General features: G+C 48.4%; 1 protein-coding gene across 1 annotated transcript; it reads left to right on the top strand.

The window, feature by feature from the left end:
• Positions 1-8,606, top strand: Klk5 (kallikrein related peptidase 5). Its single transcript, XM_052178899.1, has 5 exons — positions 1-73; positions 2,471-2,735; positions 4,484-4,740; positions 4,941-5,074; positions 8,454-8,606. Exons 1-5 carry the CDS (start codon positions 1-3, stop codon positions 8,604-8,606), a joined length of 882 nt encoding a protein of 293 aa, XP_052034859.1.
• Positions 8,607-19,474: the final 10,868 nt, after the last annotated feature.

Here is a 19,474-nt window from a genome sequence, read left to right as displayed (position 1 = left end):
ATGGCGAGGGCAGGAGGCCCCTGGAAATGGGCAATGGCTACCCTGATCTCAACCCTGGTTCTGGGGGTCTCAGGTAACCAGGGTCCCCTAGGTGTGTGGGGAGGACTGCCTCTGTGGACTATGGGGTGTGTCTCCAGGTCCAGGTGACTGTGTATTTGTGCCTCTGTGGTTTCACAATTAAATGTGGGCCCCACGGCTGTTTATGTATTGTGGAGAAGGAAAGGGCTTTTATGTTACTCATTTATTATTATTTTTGAGACAGAGTCTCACTGTGTAGCCCAGGCTGGTCTAGAACTCACTATTTAGACCAAGCTGGCCTTGAACTTGTGGCCAAATCTCTTGTAGTTGCCTCCTGAGAGGTAGAATTGCAGTTGTGTGCCATCGTGTGGTTTTGCTGGTATTGGTTTGTTTGGGTTTTTCATTTATCTTATTTATGTATTTGTAAAGATATTTTGCACTCTGCACAGTGCGGAGGCCAGAATAGGCTTCAGTTGGCCCTGCGGTTGCAGCTGGTTGTAGGCTGTCTGTGGACACTGGGAATCATACCCAGGTCCACTGCCACAGCAGCCAGTGCTCTTAATTGCTGAGTCATCTCTCCAGACCCCTATTTTTAATCCTTGAGACACAATCTCCTTTTTTTAGCCCAGGCTAGCCTATAACCTGTTGTATAGCCCAGGCTCTCCTAGTACTCACTGTGACAGCCCTGGCAGGATTTGAATTCTAGGCGATCCTCCTGCTTCAGCTTCCCAAGTTCCAGGATTATACTGTGAGCGATTCTGCTTGGCTTGTGTGCCCTTTTTCCCTATCAAGTGACTGCGTGGGGCATGGTACGGAGCCTCTGAGACTTTGTGTAGAGTCGGGTGTCTGTGCACTTCAGATCATTTTGGCACTGCAATTGTGTGGGTGCACATTGCAGGTTGGTGCAGATGTTACCGCACATTTGGCCCCAGGTGTCTCCTCCGCACTCCAGTGTTTACGTCTGAAATGCAGTGCAGCTCGGCTCATCGCCGTGAAAATGCGCGACCCTTGTGTTTGCAGATAGCCCCTTCCAAGTGCATAGCAGTGTCTGTGACTGTACTTGTGACCCTCTGACAATCGGAGCTTTACAGTTGGGGGGGCCGTGTGCTTGGGTGGGGGGGGTGGGGCTACAAACACAGCCGGATGTGTTCTCATGCCACTGTGTCTGGGTTCCTGACCCTGCCTCGAGACACTGAGTGAGAAGCAACTGACCAGAGCTGCTGGGATGGTTTTCTTGCATGGTGCCATGCCGGACATTGAAATACAGATGTCCTTTAAGTGTGACACGCTAGCATGCCTGTGTACAGAAGTGTCTGTGGTATTCCCGCCCACACACACCTGCCAATCACTTGGGGGTCAGGTGGATGAGCTCCTGAGAAACCACTTGTCACTTGGGAGCAGGTGCATTTGGACACAATGCATGCGTTTCTTGGAATGCGCCTGTGGGTGCAGACAACACTGAGCTGTCCCTTCTCTGGGCCATTAGGAGGACCGTGAACAGTGACCAGCCTGTGAGGGGTGAGGGGTGGAGACAGAATGCATTCGGGTCTGTGTGGGAATTCAGAAAGTGAGTCTTGCTGTGCCCTTCCAGGGTCCTCCGTTTCCTGTCCCCCATCCCAAGATGTCCTCTACTCAAGAGCTCTCACTCCACCCACTGTTCTCCCCAAATCCCTAGGCTGCACTTCAGCCCCAGAGTCTACCCCTTTTCACTAGGCTCCACCCACTTGTATAAGTGGTTCCAGAGTTTAGCTCCACCTCTCTTTCCAAAGGGTTTTGTGGGACTTGTCACTCTAAGTGACCTTGCCTCACTTCTTCCTAGACTAATGTTAAGTCCCCAGCTTCTCAGGTCTTAAACTTGACTTCCTGGGACCCCAAGTCTCCAAAATAGGTGGGGTGACCAGTTTACACCACTGGTCTTGGTTTCTGACTCCACTTCTGGAAGTTAGGTCTCAAGGCTCAAACTTGGTCTGCCCTTAAGGGCTCTGTACCCCAGGGTGCCCTCCTTCTCTCCAGGTATTACCAGCTGAGCTGGAGATGTCAGGAACCCCTGGGGCTCACAGAGTCCAGGAAGCCCACCAGAGCCAGGACTCTCTGTCCTAAATCCCAACTTGCTGGTTGAGTTGGTGGTTTCGGCTTGTTCTACAAGCTCCTTCTCTTTGGTCCTGCCTCTGCCCACACGGCTCTGACCCCACCCCTGCAGATCTGGCCACACCTGACTGCTCTGACCCCATCCTTCAGTCCCAGCCTCACCCCTACAGCTCTGTTTATACCCCGAGATCTCAGATAGTCCCTGGCCTCCCCTCCACAGTCCTGGTTCCAACTCCTCATTTAAAAGCCTGGGATATCAAGTCAGACTGGTTGGTCCCAGTCTGACTATAAGAGCACTCCTGAATCTAAGCCCCTTTCTGAGGTCCACCTCTAGACCCATTCTCCACCCATTCTCTATCTCCAGAGCCTGTTCTTGCTGACAATGTTTCCTCTTGTGACAACCCCTCTGGCACCGAACCCTCTGGGACCAACAGAGACCTCAACACGGATTCCAAGACTGGGGAGGACGACCGTTCAGATAGCAGCTCTCGAATTATAAATGGGTCAGATTGCAAAAAGGATGCACAGCCATGGCAGGGAGCCCTGCTTCTGGGACCCAACAAGCTGTACTGTGGGGCTGTGCTGATCAGCCCACAGTGGCTGCTCACAGCAGCGCACTGCAGAAAGCCGTGAGTGTGCCTGGGGAAGAGGGGGCAGAAGGAAGCTGGGAACAGGGGGAAGGAGAGGACAGAACTTGGGAGGGTATTGGGAAGGAAGACTGGATGACTTCATGGATAGATGGATGATTGGTGGGTGGATGGATGGATGGGTGGGTGGATGGATGAGTGGATGGGTGGATGGATGATGGATGTTGGGTGGGTAGATGGATGGATGGGTGGATGGATGATGGGTGGGTAGATGGATGGATGGGTGGGTGGATGGATGGATGGATGGGTGGATGGATGAATGGATGGGTGGATGGATGATGGGTGGGTAGATGGATGGATGGGTGGGTGGATGGATGGGTGGTTGGGTGGATGAATGGATGGATAGATGGATGGATGAGTGGGTGGATGGATGGGTGGATGGATAGATGAGTGGATGGGTGAATGGATAGATAGATAGATAGATAGATAGATAGATAGATAGATAGATAGATAGATAGACAGATGAGTGGGAGGAGTCACAGATGGGAACTTAGAAGGAGGGTGGAAAGATGGATGGACAGACAGAAGAACAGATGAGGACAAGAGCATGGGGAAGAGGTAAACACTGGTGAGAGCTGACTGGGCCTGGGAGGAAGGGATAGGTGAAATTACAAACTAAAAGGGACAGAGACAAAGAAAGATTGCTACAGAGATAAGGAAATGTGTTAGGAGAGAGACAGAGGTGATAAAGATTATATAGCGACATAGACACGTGGAATGGTTTGGTAGAGTTGAGATTAGGATCTATGAAGATGGGGTTGGGAAGGGGTTGGATGTAGGGCTTGGATTGGAGACTGGGATAGGGTTAGATTCAGGAAAGGGATTGAACCTGTATGGGTTTGGAGATGGGATAGTTGAATGGGGTGTTGAGACACACACACACACACACACACACACACACGATTTTAGATCAGGGAAAAGAGTAGTGTTGGGGTTCTTGAACACACATACATTGATGGCCTAGGGTGAGATGAATTTAGGATTGGATCTAGAATGGAGGTTAGTGGGAAGTGTGATGGGTGGAGAGAAAGATGGAGTTGACAGAGCTGGGACCAGGAATGGATATAGGACAAAATGTGTAGTTGGGCTAGTTTGTGGAGTGAGGGATGGCTAAATACTTTTGGGTTGATTTGTTGTTTTATCATTATTTTGCTGTTTTTGAGAAAAGGACTCATGTAGGCCTGGTTGGACTTAAACTAGCTATGCAGCTAAGGGTGATCTTGAACTCCTGATCGTCCTGCCTTTATTCCTAAGATCTGAGATTGTAAGCCTGTGTGCTTCCATGCCCTGCTGGAATGGTTACATTGTGTGCAAAGGATGGTTTGATTATAGACAAGACATAGTTAGACTTGAGGTTGGAAATGCTCATGCTGACTGTTGCTGGAGGGCTCACACTTAGGTTGCAGTTGGTGTGAAAGATGGGCTGCAGATAGGCTGGGGACTGGGAGGGGGTGGAGGTGCACACAGGACAGAAACTGATAAAGTTCGGTGTCGAGTTAGGGGTGATGATGGTGTAGAGCTGGGTTTAAAATGATGGGGGGGAGTTTGGGTTGAAGACAGGGTTGAGTTGTGGATGAGGATGGGAAGGAGTGAAGCCGGGGATGAGATGAAGTTGAGTTGGAGATGAGTGGAACTGGGGTGAAGGATGGGTTAGATCGGGGAGCGATTGAGACTGCCTTGGACAAGGAGACGAGTTCTGGGCTGGGACTGATCATCGCCTTATCCCTCAGAGTGTTCAGAATCCGCCTGGGCCACCATTCCATGTCACCTGTCTACGAGTCTGGCCAGCAGATGTTCCAGGGGATCAAATCCATCCCCCACCCCGGTTACTCCCACCCTGGCCACTCCAATGACCTCATGCTCATCAAAATGAACAGAAAAATCCGTGGCTCTCACTCAGTGAAGCCCGTCGAAATCGCCTCTGACTGTCCCCGCGAGGGGACCAGGTGCATGGTGTCTGGCTGGGGGACGACAAGCAGCAGCCACAGTAAGTATCGTGGTTCCTCCTAATCCCTGCTCTTCCAGCAGGATCTCCCCACATAGCACAGGCTACCCTGAACTAGCCCAGACTAGAACTGGGTATGCTCCATGTCACAGCCTGCCTAGGGCTTGGGCAGCAAGCTCGCACCACCATGCCTGGCTATGCTCTCCTTGTCGTCTGCCCATCATGATTCTCTTGCTTAACAGATAACTTCCCCAAAGTCCTCCAGTGCCTGAATATTACCGTGCTCAGCCAGGAGAGGTGTAAAAACTCCTACCCAGGACAGATAGACAAGACCATGTTCTGCGCTGGTGATGAAGAGGGAAGGGACTCCTGCCAGGTAAGGGCTGGATGCAACTCCATGATTCCAGAAAATTACATTTATTTTACTTATGTGTGTGCATCTATCAGTGTGTGTGTGCAGGTCAGAGGACAACGCATGGAAGTTAGTTCTCTTCTTCCACTGTGTGGGTTCCAGGGATTAAACTCGGGCCACTGAGCTTGGAAGCGAGCACCTTTACCGCTGAGCCCCCTCCGCAGCGGATCAAGGGCTATCCTGATTTATTAAGCACCGGAACTCTCATTTTCACGGTGCTCCTGTTTCAGGGCACTGCTCCATATGACGCTCACACAGATTGAGCATCAGCGTTTTGTTTCCAGTTTTCATATAGGCAATTTTAGAAAAACAAAAAGAAATGGGGCGTGGCTTGTTATCGCAGATATGTGGGAGGCTGAGCTAGGAAGAATGAAATCAAGGGCCAGCCTAGGTTACAGAGTAAGTCCAAGGTTGGCCTGGGTGACAGACTGAGACCCTATCTCAAAATAAAAAGCAAAACTGAGGCTGGGGGCATGGCTCAGCGGTAGAGCCCCTGCCTAGAATCCCCCAGTGAGGGGCTGGGGCGTGGCTCAGTGGTAGAGTCCCTGCCTAGAATCCCCCAGTGAGGGGCTGGGGGCGTGGCTCAGTGGTAGAATATTTTTCAGACATGCTACAAGGCTTGAGTTCTATCTCCTGCCCCACACAAACAAGTAATTAAATAACTAAGAATATAAAACTAACATTATATTTAATTTAATTTAATTTAATATATGTGGCCTCTCTATGTTCCCAGGTGACATTTTTCAGAATTTTGTTAATATGTAACAATTATAAATATACAATTTGCACCCTACTTCCCATGATGCATTTTACCCTGAAAATTCATTTCAGTTTGTTCGACGTACAGCAGCATATCACAGCTCAGGTCTGCAAGGGGGAATCGAGGCTGCTCCCTGTGGAGAGATGAGGTGTACACTGCACAAAGGTGCTGTATCTCAGGGCCCCTTACATAACGGCTGCCATAGCAGTGCTTATGTGACAACTTCAGACACATAATGTGCCATTATAACTGAATTCACCAGGTGACAGTTTTCTAACAAATGCTAATAAAATGTCTCGAGGAAAGAAAAGAGAAAACCTGCTTTAAGTATTTTTTAAAAGAGCATATAGAATAGGATTCATTGTTGGAAGTGCAGAAGAAGCAGACATAAAACACAAAATCCTGCCGGGCAATGGTGGCGCACGCCTTTAATCCCAGCACTTGGGAGGCAGAGACAGGCAGCTTTCTGAGTTCAAGGCTACCCTGGTCTATAGAGTGAGTTCCAGGGAAGCCAGGGCTATACAGAGAAACCCTGTTGGAAAAAAAAAGAAAAAAAAACAAAAAAACCAAAACAAACAAACAAACAACCCACAAAATCCTATTGTCAGGGCTGGAAAGATACCTCAGCTGTTAAACACTGGTCATTGTTCCAAAGATCTCAAGTTATGTTCCTAGCATCCACATCTGTAACTCCAGCTCCTTCTCCTGGCCTCCTCTGGTACATTCATTCCTAGGCATATAACCACACACAAATTCACACACACACACACACACACACACAATATTTAACATAGTGGTTCCCAGTCTGTGGGTTGCAACCCTTCTGGGGGGGGTCAAACAACCCTTTCACAGGGGTCACCTAAGACCATCCTGGATATCAGATATTTACATTATAACTGATAACAGTAGCAAAATTACAGTTATGAAGGAGAAACAAAAATAATTTTGTGGTTGGGGTCACCACAACATGAAGAACTGACTTAAGGGTTGAAGCATCAGGAAGATTGAGAACCACTGATTCAACATAATAAAACCAAATCATTTAAAAATGTACAGTACAGTTTTGGTTTTTTTGTTTGTTTCTGTTTGTTTTGGTTTGATTTAGTTTTTCAAGACAGGGTTTCTCTGTGTAGCTCTGGCTGTCCTGGAACTCACTTTGTAGACCAGGCTGGCCTCAAACTCAGAAATCCACCTGCCTCTGCCTCCCAAGTGCTGGGATTAAAGGCGTGCGCCACCACAGTACAGTTTTAAAAAAACCTATGTTCAAGAAACTTTACAAGGAGGGCTCTTTCAGAAAGTTATAAGGAGTCACCAAAAATGAACACAAGGACCACGAGGAGGGCTTCCCTATGACGTACACAAGCAGAAACTGTAAACCACCTTGGAGCCAGACTCACACAGGCTAAGGAAACAGAAAAGTCCTATGCAAAGGTCTTAAGGCAGCGAGGGAGTGTTTGGCCGACTCAAAGAATGGAAAGGAATCCATATTTCTTGGGCACAGAAGTTGTGTTGAAGAAAGCAATATGTGAGCTGAGGTAGTGACTGGTGGATCCCTGGAGTGTGCTGGCCAGCCTAGGTGGAGGACCAGGCTCCAGGCCAAGGAAAGAGTGTTTCAAAAACCAAGATGGCAGTGCCTGAGCAATGATGTCTGAGGTTGTCTTCTGACCCCAACATGTACATGCACACAGTTTGAACACATACATACACAACAACAATGGTAAGCACCTGCAAGATTGACACTACTAATAAAACCGCCGTGGTGGCTGATTAAGGACTGGCTCTGTGTCCCATTACTTCAGGCATCCACTCACTAACACAGCCAGCAGCTATTGTGAGCTTTAGTTGACGGCTCAGAGAAGCTAACTGATGGACTCTCAGCATTCAATGCAAAGATTTAAAGTAAACTCACTGAGAAAGCCCCTAAGCCTGGTAGCGTAGGACTATCATCCCAGTTATTCAGAAGGGTGAGGCAGGAGGATCACAAGTCCCAGTCCAGCCTGGGCTACATAGCAAGACCATGATTCAAAACAAAAACAAACAAACAAACAAAAAACACAGGGAGGAGAACAGATAAGATGGGAAGGGGAGAAGAGAGAATTGGAAAGGCAGGCAGGAAGGAAGAATGAGAGAAAGAAAGGATAGAGGGAAGGAAGGGAAGCGGAGATAGACGATGGGGTGGATGGATTGATGGACGGATGGATGGACGGATGGTTGGATGGATAGATAAAGGAGAGAGAGGAGACAGGTTAGACATCTTGTGAGGAGAAAGCAGTTGAGGAAGCTAGCAGAGACAGAGCTGGAGGAGGGTGTGGTGTTAGCTAGAGTCTGGCTGGTGGGCTTTCTACAAACTGAACCTGAAGTAAAATACTGACAGCATTCTCTCTCTCCCTCTCCCCCTCCCTCTCCCTCTCCTTCCACTTGCTCTGTTTTACCTACATTCAATCCTCTCATTGGCCCTCTCACCCCTGTCTGCACCTGCTTCCCGTGTCCCTTCTGCATTAACACATGGTACTGTCTGTCTTGTTCCTCCTGATTCGACCTCACCACACCCCTGCCTTCTGCGCCTCCATTCTTCCCTAACAGGGTGATTCCGGAGGTCCTGTGATCTGCAATGGCAAGCTACAGGGCCTTGTGTCCTGGGGTGATTTCCCCTGTGCTCAGCCCAACAGACCAGGTGTCTACACCAACCTGTGTGAGTTCAATAAGTGGATTAAGGACACCATGAACTCCAACTAATGAGCCACACTGGGAACCATGGGACCAGTGCCACCTGCCTGCAGTGAAGAGCACTATCCCTCTTTGAGAATGCTGAAGATGATGTCGGTCTCTCCAGACCTTGCTTTGTCTCCTGGCACCAAGATCTCCATCCTCCACGGTTGGCTGTCTCTATAGCCAGATCCTAGGAACACTTCCTGCAATGACCAGATTGGGTTGAAACCCAACACTAACTATGGAACCATCCATAAAACCAGAGTTGAGCCTTTTCTTCAGCTGTAACCCAGATTTAGACCCCAAAATAAAAAACATGGGAAGAACCCCTTTGATATTTCCCCTCCTGTGCCATGCAGCTGTGGGCAAGTAGATACCTTCGTTATTTCTCTATCATGTAACAAGATAATGACACCACGACCAAGGTAATTTATAGAAGAAAGAGTTAATATGGGGCTTACAGTTCAAAGGGTTAGAGACGACTGGCATTATGGGGAGGAGCATGGCGGCAGTCAGGTGGGCGTGGTGCTAGCAGTAGCTCAGAGCTCACAGATTAAGACAGAACCACAAGACAGAGAGAAAGCTAACTCAGGATGGCATGGGCATTTGAAACCTCAAAGCCCACTGCCTAGAGACACGCCTTTCCCAGCAAAATCATACTTCCTAATGCTTTCCAAACATTTCCACCAACTGAGAACCAAGCATTCAAATACATGAACCTAGGGAGACTATTCTCACTCAAACACCACAATGGCTTCTCCTCTAGGATAAAGCATTTGCCCCAGGGGGTCTTTAGGTGACTTTACATTGTCTTCACAAATAGTAACTATCTTAGTTACTTATCTATTGTTCTGGCTAAGTGCCTGACTAAGGCGACTTAAGGAAGGAAGGGTTTATGCTGGTTCACAGTTCCAGAGTACAAAGGAGTCTGAGGTGGCTAATCACCTTGCATCCCTTCAGGAAACAGAGAGGAACATTAGTACTTCACTGGCTTCCTCTGTAGTCAGACCGTGTCTCCAGCTTATGGTCCGGTGCTGCCCACATTCAGGGTGGGTCTTCCTACCTCAAAGAACTCCTTCACAGGTATTCCCAGAGGCTTATCTCCTTGGTGACTCTAGATCTTATCTAGTGAATACTATGAGCTAAGCAAGACCATAGTCAAAGCATGGTGTGTGACAGGAAGCACAGCAGCCCCCCAATTACAAGCCCACCATAATTTCTAGAATATGTGGCTTAGTCCCCACACGCACCCCAATGCATGAGGGTCAACTTGGGATTGTTTGTAACTCTTCAATGCTATAAAAACAACAGTGTACATTCAATCAAAAACACACTTCAACTGCTGAATTTTGATCTCTTCCCAAGCTAGTGATATATATTCTGATACTACCATAGTTTTGATATTAACTGTCTCCTGAAGGTTCAAGTGCCAAAGGGTTGGTCCAGGCTGGTAGTGATCTAGGGAACTGCAAGACCTAGAAGAGAAGGTTCCCAGTGGAAGAAAGTTAGGTCATTGGGGATGAGCCCTTGAGGAAGATGGTGGAACTCTATCCTTTTCTCTCTCTTTTTACTTCCTGGCCACGACGGTTTGAGCAGCCTCTTCCACTTCATGTCCCTGCCATGATGACCTAACTCACCACAGACGTAAAGGAGACACACACACACACACACACACACACACACACACAGAGAGAGAGAGAGAGAGAGAGAGAGAGAGAGAGAGAGACATCCACGTACACACATGCACATGCACATAGGTATACACATACACATGTACATGGCATGCACACACACATGGGGGTTCCCTTTCAGACCCCACCTTAAACACAAACCACACCCAAACATCTGTTTTCACAGAAAGATCCTTTATCACAGAAATGTTCAAATAGCTGGTTTCTGACTCAACGCAGAAAAACAGCAGCGGATGACACAGCACGTAATATATTTTAAGAGAAAAAGGGAGGTCTGTGTTAGAATGGGCTAAGGTGCAGTGGTATACTTTGATTGGACGTGTTAATTAGGTGAGCCAAAGGGAGCTTTTGATTGCTAGACTTCAATACTTTGTAGTCAGCCTCCAGAGGAGGAAGTGACCAAACAAGGGCATAGACTTTGGTGACTAGCTTTAGGGATGTAATCTAACAGTTTTAGCAAGGCCTGCCAGAACCATGCAAGCCAAGCTCAGCTTGTCCAGACCCAAAGCAAGATGACTTAAACCCATGTAATTCCAAGCCTAAATAAACCTTTTTCTCCCTTTACGTTGTTTACCAGTGCTGGCCTTAGGTAACAAAGCAGGCTCTCTAGGCCGTGAGGCTACAGGACAAGCAACTTGCTGATGTTGTGCTGATGTCTGGGCTTCATGGTGTGCTGTGAACGAATCTGTAGTCCAAACAGGTCCTTGTTTCTTTTCTTCTTTAAATATATGTTGTTTTATGTGTATGGGTATTTTGCCTGCATGTATGCTATTCACCACCTGTGTGCAGTGCCTGTGGAGGCATCAGATCCCTGGAGACTGGAATTACAGTTTGAGACACCTTCTGGGTGCTGGGAACCAATCCCAGGTCTTCTAGAAGAGCAGCCAGTTACCTTAACCTCTGAACCATCATTCCAGCCCCGCTTTTATGATTCTTCAATTTTTTTGAAAGGTTTTTTTGGGGGTGGTCAGAGGGTTCTTTTTTGCAGATATTAAAGAACAACTTTGAGAATTAGTTTTCTCTTTCTCCTTGGTGGATTCTGGGATCAAATCCAAGTCTTCAGGCTTAGTAAAGAAAGCCTTCACCCTGGGTTCATCTCATTAGGCCCTGGTTGTCTTTAAATTTATTTTTTGCAGGCAGTGGTGGCACACATCTTTAATCCCAGCACTTGGGAGGCAGAGACAGGTGGATTGCTGAGTTTGAGACAAGTCTGGTCTACACAGTGAGTTCCAGGACAGCCAGGGCTACATAGAGAAACCCTGTCTCAGAAAAAAACAATTAATTAATTAATTAGCTAATTAGTTAATTAATTTTGTGTCTATGTGTATCTGTCAATGGATAGTGCACTCGAGTATCAATCAATCGATAAATAAAAAAGTAAATACATTTTGTGTTTATGTGTATCTGTCAATGGATAGTGCACATGAGTACAAGGCCCACAGAAGCCAAAGAGAGCATTGGATCCCCTGGAGCCGCACCTACAGGCTGGTGTGAGCCTCCCAGTGTGTGTGCTGGGAGCTAAACACAGGTCTTCAGCAAGAGTGGTGTCTGCTCCTAACAACTGAGCCGCCTTGCTGACCTCCAGATTCTTTTTCTGCAAAGGGCTGCATAGCCATCCTAAACCAGGCATGCACAGTGTGAGTCCTGCTGGGTGTCTGTCTGTTTGTTAGTTAGTTTGTTTGTGGTGGTGGTAGTGGGGGTGACGGTGTTATTTTTGAAACAGGGTTTCTCTATTAGGTAGCTCAGGCTATCCTGGAACTTGCTATGTAAACCAGGCTAGCCAGGAACTCAGAGACTAACCTGTCTCTGCCTCCTGAGTGCTGGATTGAAGGCATGTCCCACCATGCCCTGCTCTCCAAGGTTCCTATTCCTAGAGCACAGGGGGTGCTGTACTATGTTCTGAGTGTCCAGGGCTACACTTTATGAAAAGACCGGCTGCCTCACAAAGGCACGGCCAATCAGCAGAACACAAGGTTGGAGAAACGGATGCAATCTTGAGCGTGTATTTTGATTTCAAGAAGTGCTGACCCTGGGGGAAATTGAGTTTCTGCCTTGCACCTTTTCTATTCTATTTTTTAATGGCATTTTTTGCCTTATTTAATCCTCAGATGGAAAGAGAGTACATTGTATTCACATTTCACCACAGAGAGAACATATAGACGGGGGACTCCTTGGGGTTTGCTGGCCAGCTAACCTAACCTGCCCAGTGCCTTCCAGGACAGTGAGACCCTGATTCATAGAACCAGTAGGCAGTTCCCGAGGGCTGACACTTGACCTTAACCTTGGCCCTTCCACACCAACGGCCCGCCCATACGTGAACGTGCGTTCATGTAAAGACACCAGGTGTGTGACATTTACGGTAGCTAAGGTGGAAACAGAGCAAGGGACGCCTGTGGTGGACTCTCCATGCTCACAGACGCTGTCTACGACCTGCTCGTTGCAAGCAGCGGAGCTTGGATGCACCCTGACTCAGGATCAGAGTCAAGGGTGAGCCGGGAACACAAGACATAAATACTGTTTGCTTTCAGAGTCCGGGACAAGGGGGCTGAGGCACATAGCTTACATACAAAACCTGTCCTCCAGGTCCTCCCGGCATCCCTCAGTCCCTACTTGGCATACCCTGCCCCCAACCATGAACTTTCCATTGTGGGGGCTGGGCTGCCCTCCCCCCAGAGCCTCCTGTCTATAATGCAGACATGTTGGTCTCCTGACTCTCTCCTGCTCTCCTCTCTCCTCCCACAGGGACTTCCCTGGCCTCCTTCCTTGGGACCAGTAAACATGCATGAGAGCAGCTTCAGAATAAACCTGCCCCGCTCTCTCTGCATATATATATTAATTATTATATATATAATATTATATATATTATTAATATATATTAATTATTAATTAATATGATCTATATATTAATATATATTAATCTGGCTTGAATTGGCTCATTTCAATGGTGGAGAAATAACTTATCAGATATAACAGGAGGAGAGGCCAGTGCCCTGTGATCCCCTCTTACTTCACACTTGATAAATTGGATAAAGCTGAGATGATTTCAAACCCAAAGCCTTCCGCAGCCCTGGCCAAGACCAGCTATCACTTACGTTAGTTAGCAAGTGAGCTGGAAGTGTCACAGAAGCCATAGGACCGAGCTCTAAGCAAGGCGCTAGGATGGAACCCAAGGGCTACTCGGCAGTCTGGGGGCGGGGTAGAGGAAGCAAGGAGAGCTGGAAGCCCCACCCAAGCCGGCCTACCCGACAGACCGATGGTAGCACCCCTGTCTAGAATCCCCCAGTGAGGAACTGAGGGCGTGCTTCCCAGGTCACTTGTGGATGTGAGCAGTAACTGCTTGGTCAACTATGCAGTAGGAGGGTGGTTGATAAGCTCCTTTGAACTGCACCCATCTTATCTAAAGTGTGGAGTCGGACAAGGTCACAGGATACCTCCTCCTTGTTCCAAGTGACAGAGGGAGAGCTTGCCTGGAATGTGCAAGGCCCGGAGTTCAATCCTTAGTACTGGATTTAAACATTCTTCTGGCTTTATTTTATTTTATGTAATGTATGCGGGGTTTGGGGGCATGAAGAGGCACGCCACGGCCTGTTCTGAGAACGATTTGCAGGATTTATTTATTTTTCTACTTCTACCCTGTGGGTCCTGAGGGCTGAAGTGAGGCTGTCAGGCTTGGAGGTGGTCCCTTTACCGGCTAAACCATCTTAACCAGCGCTTCTCCCATCATCAGCACTGAATTATTTATTTATTTATTTATTTATTTATTTATTTGGAAAAAAACGAAGGGAAAGGAAACTGAGGGTAGTGTTTGACACTTCTAATTCCTGTATTAGGGAGGCTGAGGCAGGGAGGATCTGGAAGCCAGCCTGGGCTACTTAGTGAGAACCTGTCTCAGTAACAAAACAAGCCAACCCACTGTGGGTGTGGCTGGGTTGGTGGAGTGCTCAGCTGGCACTCACGAAGTGTCAACAAGGAGTGGAGGTGCTGGATCCACCCCTTTGGAGAGTTTGGAGACGGTTGCAGGCAGCTCTGGACTTCGAGGCCATCGTCAACTAAATAATTCAAATCAAGCTTGGGATACATGAGACCTTGTTGAAAAAACAAAATAAAACAAAACAAAACAAAAAGCTGTTTAAAAGGAAGAAAGATGATAAAGTCTGACTATCCCTCCCCTGTTTCTCACTTAGAAGGTGAGAATCCTGAGGAGGATTAACTGTCTTAAATCACAAGAACAAATCCTCCAAATGGTGACGGGACAGCAAGCCCGGTTGTAGTCCACCTGAATTTCCTTCCTGCTCCAGCCTCTCAAGGGTTTCTCCCACCTCACCTCAACTTGAATCAGGGAAAATAATACACAAGTGTCAAAGATACCGTCCTTGGTTGTTTGTGCTGATCCAGAGGGGAGGGTGTGGGAAAAGAAGCTTCCAGAAGGAGGAAGCTGAGCTAAGACTCATTTTCTTGGCGGCTCTAACTTTCTTTTCTCACACGAGGATGTGTCTTTTCCATGCAGACGCTGGTTCCAGAGTTGGGAGGAGGCAGGCATCTGTGAGCAGTCCCTTAATGTCAAGGGTGGAGAAGGTTCTCACCTTCCTGCACGGTGTTGTAAGATGGAGGAGCACGGGGCTGTGGTGGCGCAATAGCAAGCTTCTCACCCTAGGACACATCGCGGCACTGTGACAAACAGAAGTGATGTTCAGAGCAAGGGTGAGCTTATCACCAAGTAGCCCCCCCCCCGCCCCGCCCTGCCCCCAGAGCAGCATCGGAAAGGAGACTCAGGTGGATGTGTGAGTCTAGGAATGGACATGAGTTACAACATGGGGCAGGGGAACACAGGATGCTTAAATAAAAGCTGTTGGGAAAACCAGTTCCCTCCAAACCGGAAACCAAACCCAGGGCTGGAGAGATGGCTCAGCAGATAAGATGTTTGCCGCACATGCCTAACGCCCTGAGTTTGATCTTTTGAACCCATGTAAAGGTAGAAGAAGAGAACCCACTCCACAAACTTGCCCTCCAAGCTCCATTCACATCAGATACACAATAACTGATAGGATTAGGCAGAGGGTCCCAACAAAAAAACACACCATGAGGCAGGTCTCACGTGGGAGGTTTATTGGGTGAGAATGCAGAGGGAGCTTCTGGGAGAGGGAAAATCAAATAGAGGGAGAACATGACTTTTATTGAGATTACAGAGCATGGGCAAAGAGATATGACAGATGCAACACTGTTGCCTCTTGGGCAGCTAGAGATGATGTGTCTTCTCACTGGGTCTCTTGAAAGCAGGTTGTAAAGATGTCCGATGGTTGTGGAGTCACTTTGAGCTGTCCATGGATATGCCTGATTGCCAATAACAATAATAATAATAATTGTTTAATAAAAAGAAAGAAACCAAATCCAGGTTTCTATCTGGTACCACAAGAACTGAATGCAGGCCAGCTTGGGCTACACAGAGGGGTACTATGTCAAAAAAAAAAAATTTAAGATTTGAAACAAGGGGGTGACAGACCAGCAGGTACAGTGACTGCCCAGTATAGCAAGAGGACCTGAATTTGAGCTCCAGAGCTCATGAAAACAGGCATGGGGCTGGTGACATAGCTCTGTGGGTAAAGACACCTGCATATAGGTGTGAAGATGTACACTTGCCCAAAGACAGAGTCTGATTACTAACACCCACATGGCAGGAGGGGATAACCAACGCCCATAAGACGTCATCTGATTTCCACACGGACGCTGTGACACGTGTTCCCAAACACGCATACAGGAGCACACACGATAAATAAACGTGATAGAAGGGTTTTGTATAAATGGCCAAGGTTGATGGAGCCTGCTTGCAATCAAGCACTGAGAGGCCTGAGACAGGCAGATGATCCCTGGGGCTTTCTGGACAGCCAGGCATACCTCAGACAAGGGACGGGGTGCGTACTTAACGTATCAAAGCAGACCTGGCCTCCACGTTCTCCCCAGCATCCCCCCAGTCCATAGTTGGCATGCTCTGCCCCCAACACTTAAATTTCCAGCCCAGGGACTGGAGTGCCCTTCCCCCCAACCAGAGGCTCCTCCCTATATAATCCGGACATTTTGTTCTCTGTCTCTCTCTGCCTCTCTCTGTCTCTATCTTCTCCTCCTTCTTTTCTGTCTGCATGTGCTCTGTCTCTCTCTTTTTCTTTCTCTTTCTCATCCTCCTCCCTCTTCTCCCCCACCCTGGGGACTTCCCCTGGCCTCAGTCCTTGGGGGCCAGTGACTCACATGAGGAGCAGCTTCCCAAAAGGACCCACACTTAATATAATCTAAGCTGTCTTGAGTTGGCTCATTTCACCAGTGGAGAAATAACCCATTACCTGGGAAACTCTGGGTCTCAATTAAACAAAATGAGGAGCGGGCAAGATGGCTCAGCAGCTTAGAACACACGTTGCTCTTGCAGAGGACCCAGGTTCTAGTCCCAGCACCCACGTGGTGGCTCACAACCATCTAAAGTCCAGATTCCGGGGATCTGATGCCTCTTCTGACCTCTAAGGGCACCAGGTTCACATGGAGCGCACAGTGTATACACAAAGTGAGTAAGTCGTAGAGGAAGAGTGTGTGGGGGCACACTGCATAAGGATTCCCCCAGTTGACCTCTGGCCTCCACAGGCACGCTCCTGTATCCACACACTAGCCGTGTGTGAGCCACACCCCCCCCCTTAAAAACAAAACAAAACAGGCCCTTACAAAGCCATATGTAAGTGGCACAGGTGTGTTCTCTGTGTAGTGGCACACCGTGTGTGTTCTCTGTGTCATGGCACATGTGTGTGTCCTCTGCACTCCAGAGTTGCAGACAGGAGAGTCAGGAATTCAAGGCCATTCCTCGGCTTACATAGTGAGTGTGTGTCAGGCTCTGTTTCAAAATAAAAATTAAAAACCACTTAGGTACAAGGTATACTTAGAGATTTAGGAAAGAAAGATCAAGGCACGGGTATGTGACTCTGAGGAATGACTTGTTAAGCGTTCAAACGCACAAATTGTTAAAGCAAGTAATTTGATGATATGCAATTTAAGTGTTCTGGCTTAAAGGAGAGTGGAACAGACCGTGAGAGGCATTGTTCAAAGTGGGGAAGCTGTCTGGGGAAGCCAAAATAGACAGAGCTATGCCTACACTGTATAAGAAACATCTGTGAATTTGTATATGTGTCTGTCTGTCTGTCTGTCTGTCTGCGTTCTCATGTGGTGCATGTGTGCACAAGAGTGTCATTGCACTCAGAAGCTAGAAAACAGTCTCTGATGCCCTGGAACTGGAGTTACGAGTGATAAGCGCTGGAAACCAAACTCCAGTCCTCTGGAAGAACAGCAAGTCCTCTTAACAGTTGAGCCATCTCTCCAGTTCCTTAATTTGTTAAGGAAAGAGAGAAAGAGAAATATCTTCATTAAAAGATGGATTAAAGACTTTAAATGCAGCATAACTCCAAAAAACTAATGTTCTTAAGGAGGTAGCTCATATCATCGGTTCTCATGGGCCAGTGAGGATGGTTCACCAAGCCTAATGACCTGCATTTGGGCCCTGGAACCATAGGGTGGAAGGAAGAGAACGGGTGGGTCCCAGGGCAGCACACAGCAAAAGCCGACACACCACCAAAGCTGTCGAAGGAACAGGCCCTTCTTTCCAGCCCCAGACTACAGATGCAGCAGTAAAAATGTCCCACAGGAGCTGTCCAAAATGGCTGCTCCTGCCAAAATGGTAGCATGAAGACATCTCCTCATGGTGTAGTTGTCACAGGAGCTGCCCACGGTGGTGGTACCCTTCCTACCTCAGCCAACAACCATGGTGAAGTACCACTGCAGCCGACCACACTGGCAGACTGGCAGCACCTGCTCTCCGGCCTCCCCCGAACCCCAGCAGCCCTACAGGGATGGCACCCCATCAAAAGCCAGCTGTAGCCAGGAAGGACTTCCTACTCTAACCCATGGATCCTGATGCAGGGAAGGGGGGAAAAAAAAACACCAATCCCTGAACATCCCACAAAAATCCACCAATCCCTGAGCAGGAAACCCATCAGTCCCTAAGCAACCCTCCAGGACTTCAAATACCATCAATCCTCACGCTGGAAATCTCTGCCCCCTCAGAAATCCTATATAAGCCCCGCCCTTTGTCCAGTTCCCTGCCATCCATTCCTAGGAACTGAGGGCAGCCATCCCTGGATTTGTCCCTCCCTCAACACCCTGGACCCTCCAATACATCTCTTTCATGAGATTTTCTGCCTGGTGGGACTCTCTCATCGAAAGACGCCAAGAAGGAAAGAAGCCATGAAGGGAAGAAGTGGAGCGGGGCTGAGGCTCCCCGAGCTCCTCAGCTCAACTGGGGATCCGCTCCCCTGAGAGCCACAACGCCTCTGCTGAGGAGGCTTCCTCTCAGAGCTGTGCGGTTCCTGGGATTCCATGTCTCAGGGCACCTTCCCATCCAAGCAGAAACACAAAAACCAACTCCCCAAAGCGGGCCTCCACCTGTGTGCCATGACTCTCTCGTGCACCACCGCCATTCCCAAATAAACTACGTGCAATAAACATTTGGGGAAAACTGAATGAAGACGTCCTTGACACTGAATGGAGCTAGGAAAATGGGAAGGAGGGGGTTGGTCCCATGAGGAATGATCAGCATTAACAAATCCGAGTTGTGCTCTGGCCCCCTTGGAGCCTCTTATCCTGAAAATCTCTCAGTGTTGTCAGCTCCAGCACATACACACCCTGTGACTCAGCAACTTCTCTCCTGGCTGCACAGCCACACCCAGGAGGAGACATGCACGAGCCTGTGCCTCTCATTGCTTCAAGTCTCAGGACCAGAGGTTAGAAGCCATCACGTGCCCATACAATCCCATCCCCCTATCCCCCCTCCCCACCCCCATAATGGCTCATGCTCTGTCTGTCTCCCCCAATTCAGTCTCTACCCCTTGTAGTCCCCGTGCCCCTCCTCCCAGTTACTATGCCGGCCTCCTGTATCTTTGAGGGTCTCACAACGTTGTCTTTGCCCCACCCACTTCCAGATGCAGGCTAAATTTACAGTCCTCTCACTGCCTGCCGCCGTGCCTCTTGGCTAGGTCGTGTGAAATGGAGCCCGTCATCCTCCCCTCCTCTGAAGACCTGTGAGGGAGTTCCTTTGGTCCATGCACCGACCTGTGGCTCTTTATCTCCCTTCGGCGTCTCCCATTGCCCTAGTTCCTAATATTCACAAACCAAAGAGCC

The sequence above is a fragment of the Apodemus sylvaticus genome, chromosome 1 (genome assembly GCF_947179515.1).
Source record: "Apodemus sylvaticus chromosome 1, mApoSyl1.1, whole genome shotgun sequence".
NCBI classification, from domain to species: Eukaryota; Metazoa; Chordata; class Mammalia; order Rodentia; family Muridae; genus Apodemus; species Apodemus sylvaticus.
This window is presented reverse-complemented; position numbering and strand designations above follow the sequence as displayed.

Excerpts from the sequence above, each read along its gene's own strand:
- Klk5 (XM_052178899.1), top strand. The coding sequence starts at position 1 with ATGGCGAGGGCAGGAGGCCCCTGGAAATGGGCAATGGCTACCCTGATC. Across the intron at positions 74-2,470 it reads CCTGGTTCTGGGGGTCTCAG|AGCCTGTTCTTGCTGACAAT; the intron begins GTAACCAGGGTC and ends CTCTATCTCCAG. Across the intron at positions 4,741-4,940 it reads GACGACAAGCAGCAGCCACA|ATAACTTCCCCAAAGTCCTC; the intron begins GTAAGTATCGTG and ends CTTGCTTAACAG.